The sequence below is a fragment of the Phyllobates terribilis genome, unplaced genomic scaffold, assembly GCF_046119375.1.
Source record: "Phyllobates terribilis strain yellow unplaced genomic scaffold, ASM4611937v1 Scaffold_5__5_contigs__length_657084704, whole genome shotgun sequence".
Taxonomy (NCBI): domain Eukaryota; kingdom Metazoa; phylum Chordata; class Amphibia; order Anura; family Dendrobatidae; genus Phyllobates; species Phyllobates terribilis.
In genome coordinates, this window is record NW_027362765.1 from 16,009,370 (window position 1) to 16,030,875 (window position 21,506).

Genomic DNA, 21,506 nt, shown 5'->3' on the forward strand with positions numbered 1-21,506 from the left:
GCCTGACTGAGAAGAGTGCAAGGGGCAAGCATTCTGTCCATGGTCTGCCCGTTTCGGCCATGGCTTTCTGGATTTTCAGTTTCAGGGTCCCATTCAATCTCTCTACTCTACGGCTACTTTGTGGATGGTACACTGATAAGGCCTTTTTTTTTTTTCTTTACTCCTACGGCGGGCGTTATTTCCTGCATTGCTTTACGGTAAAGTGGGTGCCTCTGTCATTCTCTATAGTCTCAGGCACCCCGTATCTGCAGATGTCTTCTGAGAGTCTCTTTGCCGTTGCCTTGGCGATGGCTTTACACAAGGGGTATACTTCAGTACATCCTGAGAAGAAGTCGATACACATAAGCACATACTCGTAGGTTTGCATCTTGGGAAGTTATATGTAGTCCTTCTGAAGACACTGGAATGGGTACAGGGGCCTCAGTGTGTGTCTCATAGGCATCTTGGTGGTTCGTCTCACTCTGTTGAGTTCACAGGTCAGACAGGCTTGAACGTATTTGGCTGCAGTGACAATGAACCCAGCTGCATACCTATGGCAGTGGATGAGATCTGTCATGGCAGTTTTTGACTGGTGGGTTTTGCCGTGGGTAGTTTGAGCCATCATGAGATACAGAACTCAGGGAAGGCAACCTTTGCCCCCCATGTGCCACAGTCCTTCTGGTAACTGCACGGCTCTCTTCTCTTGTCATCTGATGAATTCTTCAACACCAGCCTGTTGTAGTTTCTGGAGAAGGTCGTAGGTCACCAGTAGGTGTGCGGCAGAGTCCACCTGTGCAGCTGTCATCCCGGCAGGGTTGTCTCTTGGATGACAAGCTATAGATTTTTCATTTTGGTCTGGTAGGTGGTTGCCTTTAGCTGTAGTGGAGTCGCCCTTAGCATGGCCTTTGACTTTCACCATGGCAACTTTCTCGGGTAAAGGTAGGTCCTCCATCAGGCGTTGGACGGATTTATTATTCTTGATAGGCTTACTTGCCTCTGCGAGGAGAGATCCAGCTCTCCATCTACATCCATAGTCATGAAAGCATAGCGGCTGTCTGTATAAATCGTGGCAGTCTAATCTTTAGCGTGTCTGCATGCTTCTTCAAGGGCACAGAGTTCAACTTCCTGGGTGGACATGTGTGGGGGCAGGTACTCTGCATCTAAAATTTAATGAAGGGAAAAAGCAGCATATCCAGTGTAGAACTGGCCATTCATGCCATCCCGCGATCCATCCACAAAGAGCTCATGGTCTGGGTTATTTAGTGGGACGTCAGTAGCATGACTGAAACCCCCCCACCCGTGGAACATTATTTGTACACAGTCATGTTATTCTTGTGGCTTAACTAGCAGATCACCCACATTAAAACTACCACCCCCTCTCCCCCCTCCAGAGGCAACAAGGTGACTGGATTCAAAGTAGTGCAACGTGAACGGTGAGGTTATCAGGCATGAGGGGGCACATTAAAAGTCTGATGTCAATCAGTACTGAGAAAGAAGGGCAGTAACAGCATGAGAGACGTAAGCAGTAAAAGAAAGTAAGGGCAGTAACAGCATGAGAGACGTAAGCAGTAAAAGAAAGTTAAAATAAATTCCTGCAGACTGATAAAGCAGGAATAGGATTCTCAGGGAGACACTGAATCTCCCCCCTCCCTTCTGGAAAAGGGAGAAGGAGGGGGTTATCACGCTCTCCTTTCCCTCCTAACCTTTGACTGCAGTTTCTGTGTCCAGCTTCTCACAATTATAACATGTGAAATTTATTTGTCATTGCCTGGACAGGTTGTACATAAGAGGGGCTCTGGACCAGGTTTTTGCCTTGTTATTCAGGGCATTTGTTGCTTCCACATCCTTGGCTACTTGGAGTATCACGGCTGGGGACATAGACACGTAATCCGGGCAGGACACTATTAGTGGCTCTTTAATCATCGGCTTTAAACCTTCAACAGAGGCACAGGACAGTAAGTGGGTGTTCTCATATACTATGTCCTGCCATTTCTGCCAGAGCCGGGTATAATTATATTTTTTTTTTTGCTAACAGGAGAAAGCAGTTCTAATTTTCTCTACTTTCTCTAACAAATAGCATGGGAAACATTTCAGGGTCTGGCATTCTACTCATCATGGCCAGCATTTCACTAGGATTCCAAGGATGCCACACACCCCTGGGGCTCTATAGTCTCTGGTCACCCAGACTGGAGTGTGAGGTCTGGTGGTAGCAGTCTGGGCGAGAGCTGCGGGCGAGCAGCAGGGGGGTGGGGTTAAGGTGAGCTACCCACCCTGAATGGGTAATTGTTCTAGTGAGTCTTTCATGGCAGCAAATGGCTGTTTTATAACTGCTGCATCCATTTGGGTTGTGTCAGGGGCGGTACTGGAGGGCAGGGTCTGAAGTGGCATTAGTCCCATCCAGTGCAGGCATAGTATTCATTGGGGGCCTGACCAAGACGTATGAGGGATATGGGGGCGTTGCACTTGGGACAGTGCCCAAGGGGGGCTCACTATGCAAAGGGATTGTGGCGCGCTAGCAAAAAAAGGGTACAATCCTGTTTTAGGAGTAGAAGGTTTAATGGTTCCTATGTGCCAACAGGGGGCACCACATACACAACAGGTTCTATCCAATCTGCATTCTGATTCCTAAATACACAACATGTCCATCCTTCAGGGACACTGTACAGGGGTGGAGTCAAACTGGGAGCGGCAGGGGAATGAACGCCATCTTTGTTACATACTTTAACATACAAAAACTTATCACCATGTTTTTCTTCATCCAACTCCCCTCTAGTTACAGATTTAGAGTTTTTCCACCATATCTCAGCCTGGTCTTGTAAACCAACATCATTTAAACAACCTTGCTGTTCCTCCAATACTATCAAGAAACCTTCATCAAATCTGCCACCCGGTGGACAACCAGACACTAAACAAAACCTATGCATTTTCTGCACAAACTTCTTTTCTTTCTTTCTGTTTCTTTAAAAGCAGGAATACAGAACTAGAGACACAAACCAGTGGGGACTCATACCTTTCACTATGGATTGTATACTCTGTCACTCAATGTCTGACTTATAATCAGATGAAAAGCATCAGCCCCTACGTCTAGGAGCCGGAACCATATTGGTTTCCTTAGCAATAAAAGAGGCTGCTGCTGACAATCACCAACATCTCCACTGGGTGCAATCAACTAATCACTACAATTCAATCCCATGTACAGATGACTAGTGAAATACCAAATCCACACTCCCCATACAACACAGAAGTTCAACACAGTACGCAAGGTCTCATTAGGGTTCTTTGTCTAACAATAATGGACCCACTTACTATGAACAGATCGAATGACCTGTGAATACTCACCCAACGCGCACTGAAAACCAACCAGACAGAGGGATAAATTCAGGTACTGTAAGAATAAAGCTTCTCACCTTGCTGCAGCGGTCCCAAATAATCTGTCTGTCTGGGATCCAGCAAATTGGTTGGGTCAGCAGTCTTTTGCATTAGTGGGTCTCTGTTCGGGCGCAAGGTTTGTCGTCGCCACATAATGTGAGACGTTGTGCCTGTTCCAAATTACATTGTAAAATTCAAATACGTGCGCAAAATAACTACGACTGTTACATTTGAGCATCAGGCTAGATCTACTTTATTACATGCTCTGTTCCAGGTTTATATAGGTTATTAGAATTCATAGTTTAAAACAATGTAATTGGCTCAGCTTATCTCTAAATATGTGCTGGCATTAGCATACGTACATCTTTCTACTTTCGTTTCTGTTCTCTCTGAATCTCTAGACAAAGACATTCCAAAAAACTCCTTATCTCACACACATGCCAGCTCAAACTCCATTCTGGTAAGCAGAAGATGCACGTTCAAAAATCAAAATGGAGTCAGGATAGATAAATTATAACTCCTGCTCTCACATTACCTTCACTGTTTGCCTCCAATCACATCAGTCCAGACTGCCTACCAATCCTGTTCCCCTGAGATGTCTGTATTAAATTGTCCTATTGATGGATGCATAGCAACGTCACTACTGCGTTAGGGTGTTCGCGTCAGTGCCCGCACCACGCATGCACCCTAGTGAGCATGTCAGTCCAATTATAAATGAGAAAAGTTCTTCTGCACATCCCAGGTTTTCTCAATAAATGCATCGGATTATCCATTGAGTATGGCAGGAGACATAGTGCAGAAATCAAACCATCATAGTTTGATCGTATAATAAACGATGTCGCAATATATAAAGAGGCAGAAACTGGCATATACTTTGATGGATTATATATAAAGCACCAATCCACGAATTGGACACTTCAATACAGACATTGCATGGGAACAGGATTGGTAGGCAGTCTGGACTGATGTGATTGGAGGCAAACCGTGAAGGTAAGAAGTGCAAGCTCAGTTAACTATGTATGGAGTGGACACGGGCTCAGACTGGCCTGCTGGTAAATCGGGAATCCATCCTGCTGGTGGGCTCCGCTGAGGGAGAAGATCCGGCAGCTGCTGCCTGCTGGGTAAAGACCAGCTTCAAGCGCCCCTCCCCCACCCAGCACTATGAGATCTTGTGCCTGGGGGAAGGTTGTCACAGCAGTCTGTCCCCCCACTCCTCTCTCGCACCTTTAGAGTAGGAGCTTGGGGAGGTTGTGCATGCGATTGGTGGGATGGGTGATAGGGACTTGGCTATGTATGCTATATGTGGATATATATATATATCAAAAAGGGTAAAGTTTCTCCTTGCAGAGAGTGACATGTTGAGCATGTCAAGGTGAGACTTTTAAGCCACAATGCTCCTTAGGAAATATGCAAATTGTCTCTTCAGAGAGGAAGAGACACCTATAATAAGTAGTAATCCTAAAAGTCAATATTGACCCTTGCTACTTAAGTCTCCTCACCTTGACATGCTTAACATGTCACTCTCTGCAAGGAAAAATGTTACCCTTTGGATACCGGTCTGATTTTATTACCCAACACATAGTGCCCAGATTATGCTTCAAGAGACATACACACCATAAATTAAGTGGGTTCTTTTCAATATAGCAATCCCAAACACATGGAGGCTAAATGTGGTTTGGGCACACTGAAAGGCTCAGAAGCAAGGGGGAGATTTGACTTTAGGAGAGCGAATTTTGCTGGACTGGTTTATAGAAACAAAGTTGCTTTTCAAGATCCTTTGAGCCACTAATAATATGGAAACCTCTGTTTTTCCACTGACAGATGATGGACCTGAGTGACCACTTGTTTTTTTGTGAGATGAGTAGAAGTTTTTATTGGTATTATTTTTGCCTACATAACATTGATTCGCTTTTTATTACGTATTTGGGAGGCAGAATGAACAAACAGTTGAACACCACGCTCTACTGGTTCTTGGTATAAGGTCTTCTATTAGACTGTGAACTGTCATTTTCTTGGTGACTAATTCAATATTTTTACATAACTTGCTTTTTTTGCAGTTTAAGTAGAAATGTTCAAAAATATATAATTTGAGGATCTTTTATTCAAAAATAATAATTTGTTTTATTCTTGGCAGATGACTGTACAAGGAGATCAGAGGGAAAGCTGTCATCTTCAATTTTTAAATCGGACAATCTTGAGATCCCACAGGATACAATTGAAGTGAATGCCATTACTCCAGATATACCATCATCCCTTCACAGCAAAAATCTGTCATCTGATCCTTTGAAACAAGTTCTATCTTCTGATTCATTACCGACTACTAATGAAAATCAAAGTCGCAAAATAAGCATTAAAAAACAAACTACTCCTAATTCAAAGAAGCCATTTTCACATTTAGAATATGGAAATAGTTTTCCCCTCGAAAAGTCTTTCCTTAAACATCAAAAAAGTCACACAGCTGAGAAAAGATTTTCTTGTTCCAAGTGTGGGAGATGTTTTAATCAGAAATCAGAGCTTATTAGGCACCAGAGAACACACACAGGGGAGAAGCCATTTTCATGTTCAGAATGTGGGAAATGTTTTAATCTGAAATCAGATCTTATTAGGCACCAGAGAACTCACACAGGGGAGAAGCCATTTTCATGTTCAGAATGTGGGAAATGTTTTAACCGAAAAGCGCATCTTGTTGTACACCAAAGAACCCACAGAGGTGAGAAACCTTTTTCATGTTCCGAATGTGGGAAATGTTTTAACCGGAAAGCACTTCTTGATAGCCACCAGAGAACCCACACAGGGGAGAAGCCTTTTTCCTGTTCAGAATGTGGGAAGTGTTTTAACCAGAAATGGAGTCTTGTTATACACCAACGAATTCACACAGGGAAGAAACCTTTTTCTTGTTCAGAATGTGGGAAATATTTTAAACAGAAATGGAATCTTGTTATGCACCAAAGAACTCACACAGGGAAGAAGCCTTTTTCATGTTCAGAATGTGAACAATGTTTTAACCAGAAATCAGGTTGTATTGAGCATCAGAGAACTCACACAGGAGAGAAGCCTTTCTCATGTTTAGAATGTGGGAAACGTTTTAACCGGAAAGCGCATCTTGTTATACACCAAAGAACTCACACAGGCGAGAAGCCTTTTTTATGTTCAGAATGTGGTAAATGTTTTACAGATACATCAAGTCTTATCAGACATCAGAGAACTCACACAGGGGAGAAGCCATTTTCATGTTCAGAATGTGGAAAATGTTTTACAGATACATCAAGTCTTATCAGACATCAGAGAACTCACACAGGGGAGAAGCCATTTTCATGTTCAGAATGTGGAAAATGGTTTGTGAAGAAATCAACTTTTCTTAGTCACCAGAGCAGTCACACAGGGAAGAAGCCTTTTTCATGTTCTTAATGTGGGAAATGTTTTAACCTAAAATTGTATCTTCTTTAGGGATTGTCCACTACTAGGACAACCCCTTGTCATTCGTCATGTTTGGCCTCCTTAAAATAAAAACACTCATACTAACCTTCGTGGTTCCAGCGTTGCCAGGACTCGCATTCCCAGGGCTCACATGAAGTTGTTACATCACACGAGCCTTGCCCCAATCCGTGCCGACTTCACTGTCCCCTCCTTCGGATGTATTAAGTATCAATAGGAAGCCAGGTCTGTGTCTGCTCTCTGATTTCCTCGTGATGTTCGATTTGTCTGAAGGTGGGGACATTGATGTCAGTGCTGATTGGGTGCAGGGCTCACATGATGTTACAACCTAACATGAGTCCTTAGAACGCAAATGCCGACACCACTGGAATGGCGCAAGCATAGGAGGATGGTATAATTGTTTTTTTTAATAAGACTAAACATGAGGAATGAGAAGGGATTGTTGAAGTAGAGGACACCCCTTTTAAACATCAAAAATTCCACACAGAGGGAAGTCATTATCACACCTAGAGTGTGTAAAATGAATTACTGGAAAATCGTATTTTGTTGACCATCAAAGCTAACTCAGACAGTGGAGAAACTATATATGTTGTTGACAAATTGTGCAAAGACATATAACAGACAGTCGAATAATTAAATGAGAAAGAGAAGTTAGTTTAGAATTTACCTTATTTTTTGGACTATGAGGCACACTTTTAGCAAGAAAAAAGTGTGTGCTAATAAGTGAGTGCATCTTGTAGACTGGAGGCAGCTTCCTCTGACAGAGGAGAACGCTGAGACAGTGTCCTTCCTGATCACTGAGAGAACTGCTCTCCTCCAACGCCACACTTATGTAACTGATTGGTGTAGAGCAGGAGAGGAAGGTACCGGGACCTGCACAGATGCTGCACCTCCTGAGTGAGCAGCTGAAGAATCTTCCACCCAACTAGCTCAAGGATCTTTCAGATCCTGTAACACTGTTTTATATATTTTCAAAAGTTGTCAGGTCCAGTTTTGAAAGGATCCATTTCATAATGATTTTTGACCTCCTGAATTCAAATCTTACAATGAAAATTTTTGGTTGGCTCTTGTTTCTATGAGATTAAAGAGTTTTCCTTTTACTTCTACAAATAATTAATGCATAAAAGTTTCATTACTTTGAAACATTATTATTTTTGCAAATATAAAAATGCTGAATATTTTGTTATGCTAATTTTCTTATTTATTTGGAGGGAACTTAGCAACAATTCAATGAACTAAAACATGTCTAAACACTATTGCGAATTATAAACAGTTAAATAAATTGCACTACAAAATTTACTCCTCATTCAGTGGCAACTCTTTTTTGCTTGTCTCTTGAACTCCTATATTGGATCATTTCTTACAATTGTCCAACTGTAATCTGCAAGCATTGATGGATTCCATTTTCCTTGATATCTTTTCTCCATAGCCGCAATACCTTGGTAAAATCTCTCACAGTTTCCTTGCTATCTGCTCCGCAGTTTGATGGTATACCGTTTAGATGCAAATGTAAGAAATGAATCATTAAGGACACATTACAGCCAAGATCCTTATAAGTTTTGAGGAGATTTTCCACCAACTCTTAAGTTATCTGCTTTTGAGTTTCCCAAAAAATTAGTTACTACTAATGCAAATGCTACCTATACAGCCTTTTCCTTGCTTTGCAACAAACGGAGAAACTCCTTATCTTGAAGAAGTTTATGAATCTTAGATCCAATAAAAACACCTTCCTTTATCTTTGCTTCACTCAACCTTGAAAATGTATCCATGAGATACTTGAATGCTTTTGTATTTTGTATACATTGCCTTTAAAAAGTTGTTAATTAGGCCCCACTTGATATGCATTGGTGGTAGGTATCAAAATTTTGTGTGTGTCAACAAGTGCTTGATGCAGGACATTTTTACTCCCTGGCCAAAGTGAATGTCACAGAGGCCAGTCTTTTTATTGTTGTGATATTCTCTTGCACAACTACCCCACTCACTCAGAAAGCTGCAACACTTACTTGTGTATCCACCCTGGAGACCAAGTAAAAGGCAGCCACCTTGGCGGCATGTGAGTACAAGCAGATGGGAGGAGCTCCTGCCGAGCATCTAGCTATTTATCCGATATAAGACCTGAAGATCATCCTGAAAATCGCCATACATTTACCGGATAACTTACTGAATGTGGAGGTACTTTGCTCCAGGAGAAAAAAAATGACCAGGAAAACCCATAGAAAGACGGCGGGATAAGAGGGCTCTCAGCTCCAAGATGACACTGCAGTTGCCACTCTGAAGACGGAGTGAGCAGGGGAGACGAGGGAAGTGGTGGCCAAACTGGAGTGATTTGCCTGCACAGAAACACAGGTCACAGCAAGTAATGGTGGCTTTCATATAGCTGCTACTCCACAGCTGTGCACAGGCTCCAGATGGAGGAGTTGGGTGAGGAAGAGATGGCAAAGGCAGCCGCATTGATGGAGGGGTGAAAAGAAAGCAAAACTGCATGTGGCACAGTCTGCCCCACAGCCTAATCCACACCAAGGGAACATACAGGTACCTGAAGAACCTACTATAAAAGATGTTTTCATGGCTGTGGTACATTGCAAATCCTCTATCTGCTTTGAATGTACAGTTTAGTGGTCTTAAAGATGAGATAACAGGTATATGTCACAAACTGCAGAAAATAGAAAACAGCAGGGGCAGTGGAAGGCAGAATCAACACTATGTACAGTATAAGGGAACATTGCTAACAGTGTTATTGAAGGTATACGATTCATGTTTTGAGGGGGTTTCATTGCCCATGTCCATGAAGGAAGTCATAATTACTGTGTTTCCTAAATGAGGCAGGGACCCTAGCTTACCAGCGTTCAAAAGACCCATCTCTCTCTCAACAGTAGACATCAAACTTCTTTCCAAAAAGCTGGCTAATAGACTCTCAAAATTAATCTCCTTAATAATACAACCCCAATCAGTCAGTGTTCATTCCCAATAAGTACACCACGATCAATCTCGGAAGGATTTATATTAACTTGCAAGCAAGGGCTGATAATATTGGTTAGACGGTAAGTTTGTCTTTGGATGCCACTAACGCATTTGATAATATAGAATGGCAATATTTGTTGGGAACATTGCGGTGGTTGGGCTTTGGTGACAAATTCATTAAATGGGTTAAATTGCTGTATTTGGCCCCAAAGGCCAAAATATGAGCTAACAGCTAATGTCTAGTCAATTCTTGTTGCACAGAGGTACAAGACAAGGGAGCCCACATCTTTTTTATTGTTTGAAATAGCAATTGAACCACTTGCGGCAGTAATTAGTAAAACATCTGAGATAAATGGATTTAAATATGTTCTCCTTGGACTCCGCGAGTAGCTCCTTACAAGGTGCCAATCTCCCAATACAAGTGGTACGTAGTTTTAAATACTAAACTAGGATTACAGTATCTGCTCTTCCTGCAGAATATGTACATCTGAACATGACGACATCTGGGTCACCAGGCACTAGTAAGTAAGTTAGATCATGCACAGTGCATGATCTAACTAGCTTGTGTCAGTGCAGAACTGACCGTTACAAAGCATAGCAATAATCCTGCATTGCTATGCCTTATAACTACAATCAGACTGCTAAATGCGAAAGTTCCATAGTGGGACTAAAGTAAGAGTTCAAAAAATTGTACAAATATTTTTTTCAAAATATAATAAATATATAATAATATATTTTCAGAAAATAATAAAAATATATATATTGTACTGATAAATTTGTAATTTTATGTAAAAAAAATGCACATATTTGGTATTGCCGCATCTGGAACAACTTTCCCAATAAACTTAACGTTATAAACTTCTGTGAAGCACCTGGGGGTTCCAGGTGCTTACCACACATCTAGAGGGGTTTAAGTTTCCAAAATGGTGTCACTTGTGGGGGGTTTCCACTATTTAGGCAGATTGCAAACATGATGTCCGCTAATTATTCCAGCAAATTTTGCATTCAAAAAGTCAAATGGCGCTCCTTCCTTCCGAGCTCTGCCGTGTGCCCAAACAGTGGTTGTCCCCCACATATGGGGTATCTGCATGCTCAGGAGAAATTGCACAACAAATTTTGGGGTCCAGTTTTTTCTGTTACCCTTGCAAAAATAAAAAAAAAATTGGGTCTAAAGTAAATTTTTTGTGAAAAAAAATTAAATATTTTTTTTTTCTACATTCCAAAAATTTCTGTGAAGCACTTGAAGAGTTAATAAACATCTTGAATCTGGTTTAGAGCACCTTGAGGGGTGCAGTTTTTAGAATGGTGTTACTTTTGGGTATTTTCTGTCATACTGACCACTCAAAGTCACTTCAAATGAGATGTGGTCCCTGAAAAAATGGTTTTGTAAATTTTGTTGGAAAAATGAGAAATCGCTGGTCAACTTTTAACCCTTAGAACTTCCGAACAAAAGTTTTGTTTCAAAAATTGAGCTAATGTAAAGTAGACATGTGGGAAATGTTATTTATGAACTATTTTGTGTGACATATCTCTCTGATTTAAGGACATAAAAATTAAAAGTTTGAAAATTGCTAAATTCTTGCCAAATTTCCATTTTTTTCACAAATAAACGCAAGTTGTATGGAAAAAATGTTACTACTCATGAAGTACAAATATGTTACGAAAAAAAATTCTCAGAATCAGGGGGATCCGTTGAAGTGTTCCAGAGTAATTACTTCATAAAGTGACAGTGGTCAGAATTGTAAAATTTGCTTGGTCATGACGGTGCAAACAGGCTTTTGTGGGGAAAGGGGGTAAAAGAAGCAGGCATCTACAATATGAAAAAATGTGGGACCCCCAATGTCTCAGGATTACCATCATTTGAACTGTTGAGAAATAGAATCCTCCTAACCTAAATTATAAACGTGTTATATGAACATACAATTAGGAGATTTTTAATGTGATGGAGCCTTGATCGTACTTAAAGAATTTCATGGATCTCTATAAGATTATTGTAATAGCTGGAGAAGGAATGTTATTGGTCGACAATTCACAGATTTCAAGAACTGGAGGTCAGAGTTGTAAAGCAAAGAGTCCTTTCTTATAAAACTGTTTTGAATTGTACCAGTTTATGCTCCATGATACCACTATTGTACTGAGAATTGTTTAGTTCTGGGTGGGGGGTGGGTGGAAGTTAAGATTGATATGCTCTTCTTTTTGGCTTTGTTCTATTTGTATATTGTTTTAGAAAATTCAATAAAAATTATCTGATTAAAAAAAACAAACTGAAAATCTACACCAGTTGTTTCATTTCAAATCCAGATTAGTGGCCTGCAGATCTGAAATCACAAAGATTCAGTCACTATCCAAATATTTCTGGATCTAACTGTATTCATATATTTACACTATACGGGCAAATATTGCATTTATTGCCCCTACCCCCCAAAACAAAACCCAAAATGTGTCCTTGCCCCTTTTCCTAACTTCCAATCCCAAAATAGACAAGGACATTCGGAGTTGCCAATCCTCCCTTTTTTGTAGACTTCTGGAGATAAAGCATCTTCAGCCTCAGGTCTTTACCTCCTACAAACAAAATGGTGGGTAAATGAACCACTTTTTTTTAATCAGTTATCTTTATTACATTTTTTTTTTAAATGGAAATTACAATAAAATGTCCCCAATCCCTTTTGCCTTCTCCCAATCCCTAATGCTGGGGTAAGATTATCTCTACAGAGACCCCTGTACAGGAATATTAGGGCTCCAGCGACATCACATCTATTATACAGAGAATAGCGCTATCTCCATAGCTCTGTACACAAGGACATAGAGATCAGACAAGGTCCTCATTCAGGCAGCTTCTATTTTACTCAAACCCTCTTTATAAGAACAAGATCAGAGTCTCATTATACCGAGCAGAGAAGCTCCAGGGACAAAGACCCCGTCTGGTCCTAACACGCTGGGGGCCCGGAGTATCCAGCCACGGGGCCCGGATTCTCTCATTTGTGGCTCCAGCGTTTCTTGAAGAATAAATCCCTTTCTCATCCAGTCCTGTAGTAATGACTTTATCAGGTTTTGTAGGAGGGTTCGTCTGACTCCATCTTATGTTATCAATATCTGTGCGAGAAACAAGAGACGTCCGAGCGCCGTTTTACCGAGTGTCCAGTGTCAGTTCTACAGTCTGATAAAGAGCCGCGGTGTCTCCGACCGAACCTGGGGAGTATCGCCTCGTACACGTGCGGCTCCGCTCTGTACGCCACGTACACGTGCGGCTCCGCTCCGTACGCCACCCACGTACACGTGTGGCTCCGCTCCGTACACCTCGTACACGTGCGGCTCTGCTCCGTACACCTCGTACACACGGCTCTGCTACATCCACACTGTAAACCCCTCCTGACCCCACACATAAACTTCACCTCATCCAGCACCATGACAGCCAGCACAGCAGAGTCCTGCATCCACTGAGGCCCCTGATCATGTGACCCCTGACTCCTCCCCTCCTGTGACCTCATCACAGGTCCTGTGCGCACAGAACAGCCTTATATGTGGGGTTGCGTCTAGATCTGAGGTGATTTTTTTGAGGACCTCATTTTAGCATCCACTGTAGACTGTTCAGTGATGAGCAAGCTTGCTCGCCACTGCTCAGTACTGGCCCGAGCATCTCACTGCTCGAGATGCTCAGCGAGTATTTCCTAGTTGCTCAGACAGGAGTTCGGGTCCCCACCCTGCATGTTTGTCGCTCTTTAAACAGCCAATGAACATGCAGGGATTGCCTGCCACTCATTGTAATGCCACAGCCATCTTAGTTGTGGCATTACAGTGATATATCCGACCTGGTGACCCTATGCTCGTCACAGTCTACCCCAGAAACAGGCAGAGTAGGGAGAGGTGCTGCTGAGTGAGAAACAGGATTGGCAATTTAATAATTAGGTATAGGTATTCCATTAGTATATATATATCCATCTGAATTAACATTCCTTCTGAGGGCTAATCCAGCTGCATATATTACAGGTGATAGCAGGAGATAAGCAAGCAGAGATTGTGGACACCATACAACACAATAGGGTCCATTGCACGTTCTGTCTGCTGCAGCAGCCTGTTACAGATATCCATTGGACTAGATATCAGAGCTAATTTGTTTTTTTTTTCTCTTAATTCTGATTATTACCTTAAAAAGCAATATAGTCGAACATTTTACTGCTCGTTTTGCTTGTTGGCTTTGCAAAATACAGACAGATCTTTTCCATCTACAGATGTGATCCCATATTACTGCGATACTAATAGAGCCATTTTGTGGAGCATGCCAAATATACTCCTTTTTTAGTTAGCCGGCTGTGTGTTCTTGAACCTATTCACACATGGTTGCTGAGCAATACTAAACTACAAGGGTAGTGCTTAAAACCGCGCACGTTTGTCAGACGTATCAGATATTACTGCGGTACAAATCCAGAAATTTATAGGGGACATGTAAAATATTCTACTCCATTTAAAGTTTAGCAATAGTGTGTTAGTGAACCTATTCACATGTGGTCGCTGAGCAATACTAAACTACAAAGGCAGTGCTTAAAACCATGGGCGTCCGTCAGACGTATCAGATATTACTGAAATACAAATCCAGAAATTTGTAGGGCATGTGTAAAATATTCTACTACATTTAAAATAGGCAAGGCACTTTGCAAAGGACGGGGAAGTGGATGTGATGGTGGTGGTACATGCAGAGGCAGAGGCCATGGGCAGGATGAAACTGCCTGCTGAGGGAACACAACAAACACCCACATCATCTCAAACTACCTTCCTAGCTGAACTTCTAGGGGGCCGCAAAACACCTCTTTTGAACCTACAGCAGTATGAAAAGATTGTTGGTTGGATAGCAGATAATGCTTCAGTCAGTTTAACACCACCACCCTGTCTTTTGGCACTACCCCCAACCTGTCTTCCACATAGTCCAGTCTCTGTAGCCATGAGTCTGGACCACATATTCCTCACTCTGATCCTCCTTCCTCCCACCATGCCGAGTGGCCGGAGACAAGTGATCCCCCACTTGGACACTCAGAAGAGCTGTTCACTTTTCCATTTATAAATTCGGGCCTCTTGCATGACCCGCTTCAAGAGGGGCAAGAGGAGATTGATGCCCAAATATTTAAGGCAGCCACGGTCACACGAAGGCGACTGTGGGAAAGTGCAATTACTGTCGCAAGAGGTGGATGATGCTAAAACACAATTGCCAGAAAGTCAGGAGGAGGACCAGGGTGCTGGCATGGAAGATGATGTGGTGGACGATGAAGTCAGTAACCCAACCTGGCAAGGTGACATGCAGAGCGAGGACAGTACCACAGATGGGTAGGGAGGTGTAGAACCAGAACAGGCAGGAACAAGCAGTGAGGTGGCCACAAACAAAAGGTGGGCAACTGTTCCCCAGAACATCAACACGAGGGAAGTTGGAACTGTTAGGTCTTCCAGAGTCCGGAAGTTTTTTAAAGACTGTTCAGATAACCCCAAAAAGGCCATTTGCAACATCTGCCTTGCCAGCATCAGCAGGGTTTGCAAAACTACCAGCCTGACCACCACCAGCATGCTCAGGCACATGACAGAAAAGCACCCGACTAGGTGGGCTGAACGCCAAGGTCCAGAAACAGTGTTTGCGGGTGCCACCACTGTCTGTTCTGCTGTTGTACGTGCATGCCAATCCCTCGTCCATGGCACAGGCGAAAATGCCTCCCATTCTGCACCTGTCATTACACACTTGCAACCGCCACCATCAGCAAACACATCCTTGTCCCAGTGCAATGTTCAGTTGTTCCTAACCCAGTCCTTTGAACGCAAGCGCAAATACACAACAAACCACCCACAGGCCACACTACTAAACTCCCACATTTCAAGAACGCTTGCACTTTAAATGTTGCCTTTTAGGCTCATGGAGACGGTATCTTACCGCAACCTGATGGCGGCGGCCGTCCCTCTGTCCTTGGTCCCCAGCCGCCGCTATTTCTCCCAGTGTGCCTTCCCAGCATTACGCAAGCACGTGTCCCAGAACATTACCCATGCCCTCAACAATGCAGTTACTGGGAAGGTTCACCTAACATCTCAAAGCCTACCCGCATCTGCCTGAACTGCTTTTCAAAGTACGCCGCGTGTGTGCCCATTTTAGAAAGTCACCTACAGCTTCCGTCGACCTTGCCGTGCTTCCGCAGCATTTGCAGCTTTCAGCTCACCGACTGGTGTGTGATGTCACCTTGCATTGGAAGTCAATGTTGCAGATCTTGGGAAGGATTTGTGAGCAGTACAGGGCAGTTATTGAGTACCAGCTTCAACACACCCATTGGTATTCAGGTCAGCCTCCGCACATAAGAGCTCAGGAGTTGGCAAGGATGTCTGACATCCATGCCGTCATCCAAAACTTTGAGGACTCCACCAAGATGTTGAGCAATGATGACGCCATAATTAGCATCACCATCCCGCTTCTCTGTGTACTGAAATGCTCGCTTCTCACAATTAAAGAGGATGCATTGCAGGCGGAGCACGATGAGATGGAGCAAAGAACCATACAGGGTGATTCCACACAGCCCAGCCTCATCTCATCCCAATGCGGATTGGGTGACAATGAGGAGGAGGAGGAACGGGAGATAGTTTCCTGCGCTATAGACGGTACTACCCACACAACTGTCATACCGTCTGTTCAGCGTGGATGGCCTGAGGAGAGGGAGGAGGAGAGCATGGTCAGTTGTCTTCTTGGTGAGGACACTGAAGTCTTACCTGTTAGACCTTAGCGTTGTCCTAATTTTGGGTGACAGTCATTACTGGTTGGTGACACTTCTAGAGCCATGCTACAAGGAGAATTTCTATCTCTCCTTCCCACGGCGGAGAGATCTACTAAAATGTTGCTGTACCAGAAGGCCCTTGTTGCCGAATTATTAAAAAAATTCCCATCTGAAAACGCTGACAGCAGAGGTCACAGTTCGTTGGACAACCAAGGAGTACAGGCGAGAGAGACACAAATACGATCCAGCAGAGACGGGAACACTGTCAAAGTTCTGGGACAGTTTTATCAGACCCTCCCAGCGCACAGGCCCTGATGCGCAGGATACTCTCACAATGAGGTAAAATTTTTCAAAAATGCTAAAGGAATACCTTGCTGACCGCACCAACGTCCTCTGTGAGTCCTCTGTGCCTTATAATTATTGAGTATCCAAGCTGGACTCGTGGCATGAACTGGCTCTATACGCCTTGGAGGTCCTGACCTGCCCTGCCGTTAGCGTTTTGTCAGAGCGGGTTTTTCGTGTCACCGGGAGCATTATAACTAATAGGCGCATCCACCTGTCAACTGAAAATGCTGACAGGCTGACCCTTATAAAAATGGGCTGGACTGGGCCAGACTTCTCAACACCACCGGATGATAGCAGCGTAACATAAACTCTAATCTAGTGTTTTTTTGGGCAGTGGGTGTATTCCCATGAACCTCTTCATACCCAGACATGGGTATCTGCTTCCTGATTTTGCCTACTTTCTGTTGGCCTCCTCCTTTCTCCTCATCTTCCACCACCATATCACCAGGTTGACCGTGATGCAACACCCATAAAAATGTTTTAAAGGGTGTTTAATATGCCCATAGGAAATTTTTTTTTAAAGGTCTACATCTAACATTCTGTATTTTATACAGTATGATCATGTATACCCACCAGGGGTAAATGTTTATCAGTATAGGAGACCCTCTCCTTAACAATGGTAACATTTTTTTTTAATGAGCACTTCCTCTATGTCTCTTCAAAGGGGCATTGGAGTGTGTCCAAATTTTTAGGCAGCCCTTGCAGTCACCGTATACACAATAAAAGTATAGGAGACCCCCTCCGTAATAATGGGAATTTTTTTTTTATTTCAATAATTTTTATTAATATTTTTATAACTCTATACAGGTGTATCTCATTAAATTAGAATATCATAAAAAAGTTCATTTATTTCAGTTTTTCAATACAAAAAGTGAAACTCATATTTTATAGAGCAGACCTGGACAAAGTGCGGCCCGCGGGCCACATCTGGCCCTCTGGCTGTTCCAGTCCGGCCTGCAGACCGAGACAGCTGAGGGGCTGATAACAGTGGTCCACGAGCCTCACTGTGCCCTTCCCCACCCGCCCGCCGTCACGGCTGTCTCAATCCGCGATGAATCTCCATCCGTGGTGAATGCATTGGTGGAGGAGGGGCCGACGCCTCCCTCTTCCACCAATCAGCGTGAGAAACAGCTGGCGTGATAGAGTCAGTCTGCGCATTGTGGAGAGTTAGTGCATCGCAGACAGGAGCAGAGGCAGAGCACCAGGGGAACGGGAAGCGAGGTATGTGGTGGTTTATGTGTCTGGGATATTTGGCTGGATATGTGGGGGCTTTAATGCTGGACACAGGGGGGGCTCTCATGCTGGACACTGGGTTTTTTTTAATGCTGGACACGGGGTGCTCTCATGCCGGACACAGGGGGCTGTCATGCTGGGCACAGGGGTGATCTCATGCTGGACACTGGGGGGCCTCTTATGCTGGACACTGGGGGGTTTTAATGCTGGAAACAGGGGGGGCTGTTATGCTGGACAATGGGGGGGCTTTAATGCTGGAAACAGGGGGCTCTCGTGCTGGACACAGGGGAGGGGAGCACTCGTGCTGAACATAGGGAGGACTGTCATGCTGGACACTGGCGGCACTCATGCTGAACACAGGGAGGTCTCTCATGCTGGACACCGGAGAGGCTGTCATGCTGGACACGGGGGGGGGGACTGTCATGCTGGACACAGGGGGGACTGTCATGCTGGACACAGGGGGAGGACTGTCATGCTGGACACAGGGGGGGACTGTCATGCTGGACACAGGGGGGGGACTGTCATGCTGGACACAGGGGGGACAGTCATGCTGGACACAGGGTGGCTCTCCTGCTGGACATGGGGGATTGTCATGCTGGACACGGGGAGAGCTCTCATGCTGGACACGGGGGGCTGTCATGCTGGACATGGGGGGCTCTCATGCTGGACACAGGGGAGGCTTTCATCATGGACATGGGGGGCTGTCATGCTGGATACAGGCGGGCTGTCATGTTGAACACAGGGGGGCTCTCATGCTGGACACTGGGGGAGGCTCTCATGCTGGACACTGGGGGAGGCTCTCATGCTGGACACTGGGGGAGGCTCTCATGCTGGACACTGGGGGAGGCTCTCATGCTGGACACTGGGGAGGGATATTATGCTTGACAGTGGGGCCCTCTGGCTTTTCCAGTCTGGCCTGTGGACCGAGACAGCCGAGGGGCTGATAACAGTGGTCCACGGGCATCACTGTGCCCTTCCCCGCCCTCACGCCATCACGGCTGTCTCAATCCACGGTGAATCTCCATCTGTGGTGAATGCATTGCTGGAGGAGGGGCCGCCGCCTCCCTTTTCCACCAATCAGCATGATAAACAGCTGATGTGATGGAGTCAGCCTGCGCACTGCGGAGAGTTAGTACATCGCAGACAGAAGCAGAGGTAGAGCACCAGAGGAATGGGGAGCGAGGCAAGTATGTTGTGGTCTTTATATGTCTGAGATGCTTGGCTGGATATGGGGGAGCTTTAATGCTGGACACAGGGGGGCCGTCATTTTTGACACTTGGGAGGGCTGTCATGCTGGACACTGAGGAGGCTCTCGGGCTCTCATACTGGACATGGGGGACTGTGTAGGGCTCAAGCTGTATATAGGGGATGTCAGCACACTTAATTCTGCTCAATATTAAGTTATACAATTAATATTATCATTAATATAAAAATTAGAATTAAAGTTAATATTAATATTGAGCAGAATTAATTTCAGCCTATTGGTTCGGCCCTCTCCAACAGTCACGGTCTCATGTGGCCCCTCAGGAAAATTAATAGCCCGCCCCTGATATAGAGTCATTACAAACAGAGTGATCTATTTCAAGTGTTTATTTCTGTTAATGTTGATGATTATGGCTTACAGCCAATGAAAACACAAAAGTCATTATATCAGTAAATTAGAATAATTAACAAAAAACATCTGCAATGGCTTCCTATGCGTTTAAAAAGGCCCCTTATTCTGTTTCAGTAGGCCCACAATCATGGGGAAGACAGCTGACTTGACATGTCCGGAAAGCAGTCATTGACACACTCCACAAGGAGGGTAAGCCACAAAAGGTCATTGCTAAAGAAGCTGGCTGTTCACAGAGTGCTGTATCCAAGCATATTAATGGAAAGTTGAGTGGAAGGAAAAAGTGTGGTAGAAAAAGGTGCACAACCAACCGAAATAACCGCAGCCTTGAAAGGTTTGTTAAGAAAAGGCCATTCAAAAATTTTGGGAGAAATTCACGAGTGGACTGCTGCTGGAGTCATTGCTTCAAGAGCCACCACACACAGACGTATCCAGGACATAGGCTACAAGTGTCGCATTCCTTGTGTCAAGCCACTCATGACCAATAAATAGAAGAGTCTTACCTGAGCCAAGGAGAAAAAGACCTGGACTGTTGCTCAATGGTTCACGGTGTTGTTTTCAGATGAAAGTAAATTTTGCATTTAATTTGGAAATCAAGGTCCCAGAGTCTGAAAAAGAGTGGAGAGGCACACAATCCAAGCTGCTTGAGGTCTAGTGTGAAGTTTCCACAATCAGTGATGGTTTGGGGAGCCAAGTCATCTGCTGGTGTAGGTCCACTGTGTTTTATCAAGACCAAAATCAGCGCAGTCATCTACCAGGAAATCTTAGAGCACTTCATGCTTCACTCTGCCGACAAGCTTTTCGGAGATAGAAATTTCATTGTCCAGCATGACTCGGCACCTATCCACACTGCCAAAAGTACTAATACCTGGTTTAAAAACAACAGTATCACTGTGCTTGATTGGCCAGCAAACTTGCCTGACCTTAACCCATAGAGAATCTATGGGGTATTGTCAAGAGGAAGATGAGAGACACCAGACCCAACAATGCAGACGAGCTGAAGGCTGCTATCAAAGCAACCTGGGCTTCCATAACACCTCAGCAGTGCCATAGGCTGATCGCCTCCACGCCACGCCATATTGATGCAGTAATTGATGCAAAAGGAGCCCCGACCAAGTATTGAGTGCATTTACTGTAGGCCAACATTTCAGATTTTAAAATCAATTTTCAAGCTGGTGTTATAAAGTATTCTAATTTACTGATATAATGACTTTTGTGTTTTCATTGGTGTAAGCCATAATCATCAACATTAACAGAAATAAACACTTGAAATAGATCACCATTTGTAATGACTCTATATAATATATGAGTTTCACTTTTTGTATTGAAGAACTGCAATAAATTAACTTTTTGATGATATTCTAATTTTTTGAGAAGCACCTGTATATATATATATTGCTCTGGAATACCTATTACCAGGCTAAATAAACAGTCAAATCTCCTTAGCTCAGCAGCACCTCTCCCTACTCCGTCTGTCTGAAGGGTAGACTGTGACAAGCATAGGGTCACCGGGTCTTATATAGCACCAAACATGCGGGGTGGGGACTCAAGCTCCCGCCCGGGCATCCAGGAAGTACTCGCCGAGCACCTCTAACAGTCCTCACTAGTTCCAACCTCCAAACTTCACTGTTGATATGGTGTTTTTGGGGTGACATGCAGTGCGTTTTGGCCTTCAAACGTGTATTATGGCATTCAAACAATTCAATTTTGGTCTCATCTGACCAGATTATATTTTCCCAGTATTTCACATTCTTGTCTAAATGCAAACTTTAAATGCACTTGAACATGCTTCGTGCTCAGCCATGGAGTCTTGCATGGTGAGCATGCATGTAGGCCAT

The 21,506-nt window shown here is 43.9% G+C and overlaps 1 protein-coding gene across 2 annotated transcripts in view; it reads left to right on the forward strand.

Annotated features, from left to right (window-relative positions):
• LOC141270526 (uncharacterized) overlaps positions 1-11,882 on the forward strand; it is a 124,931-nt gene extending 113,049 nt beyond the window's left edge. The window contains exon 7 of one of the 2 annotated variants that reach the window (XM_073680560.1): positions 5,483-11,881. In XM_073680560.1, coding sequence (XP_073536661.1) covers positions 5,483-6,756 — 1,274 coding nt within the window. In that variant the 3' untranslated portion in view covers positions 6,757-11,881. Of the gene's footprint in view, positions 1-5,482 lie in introns of both variants that reach the window. The other variant, XM_073680561.1, reaches the window with a different exon arrangement.
• Positions 11,883-21,506: the final 9,624 nt, after the last annotated feature.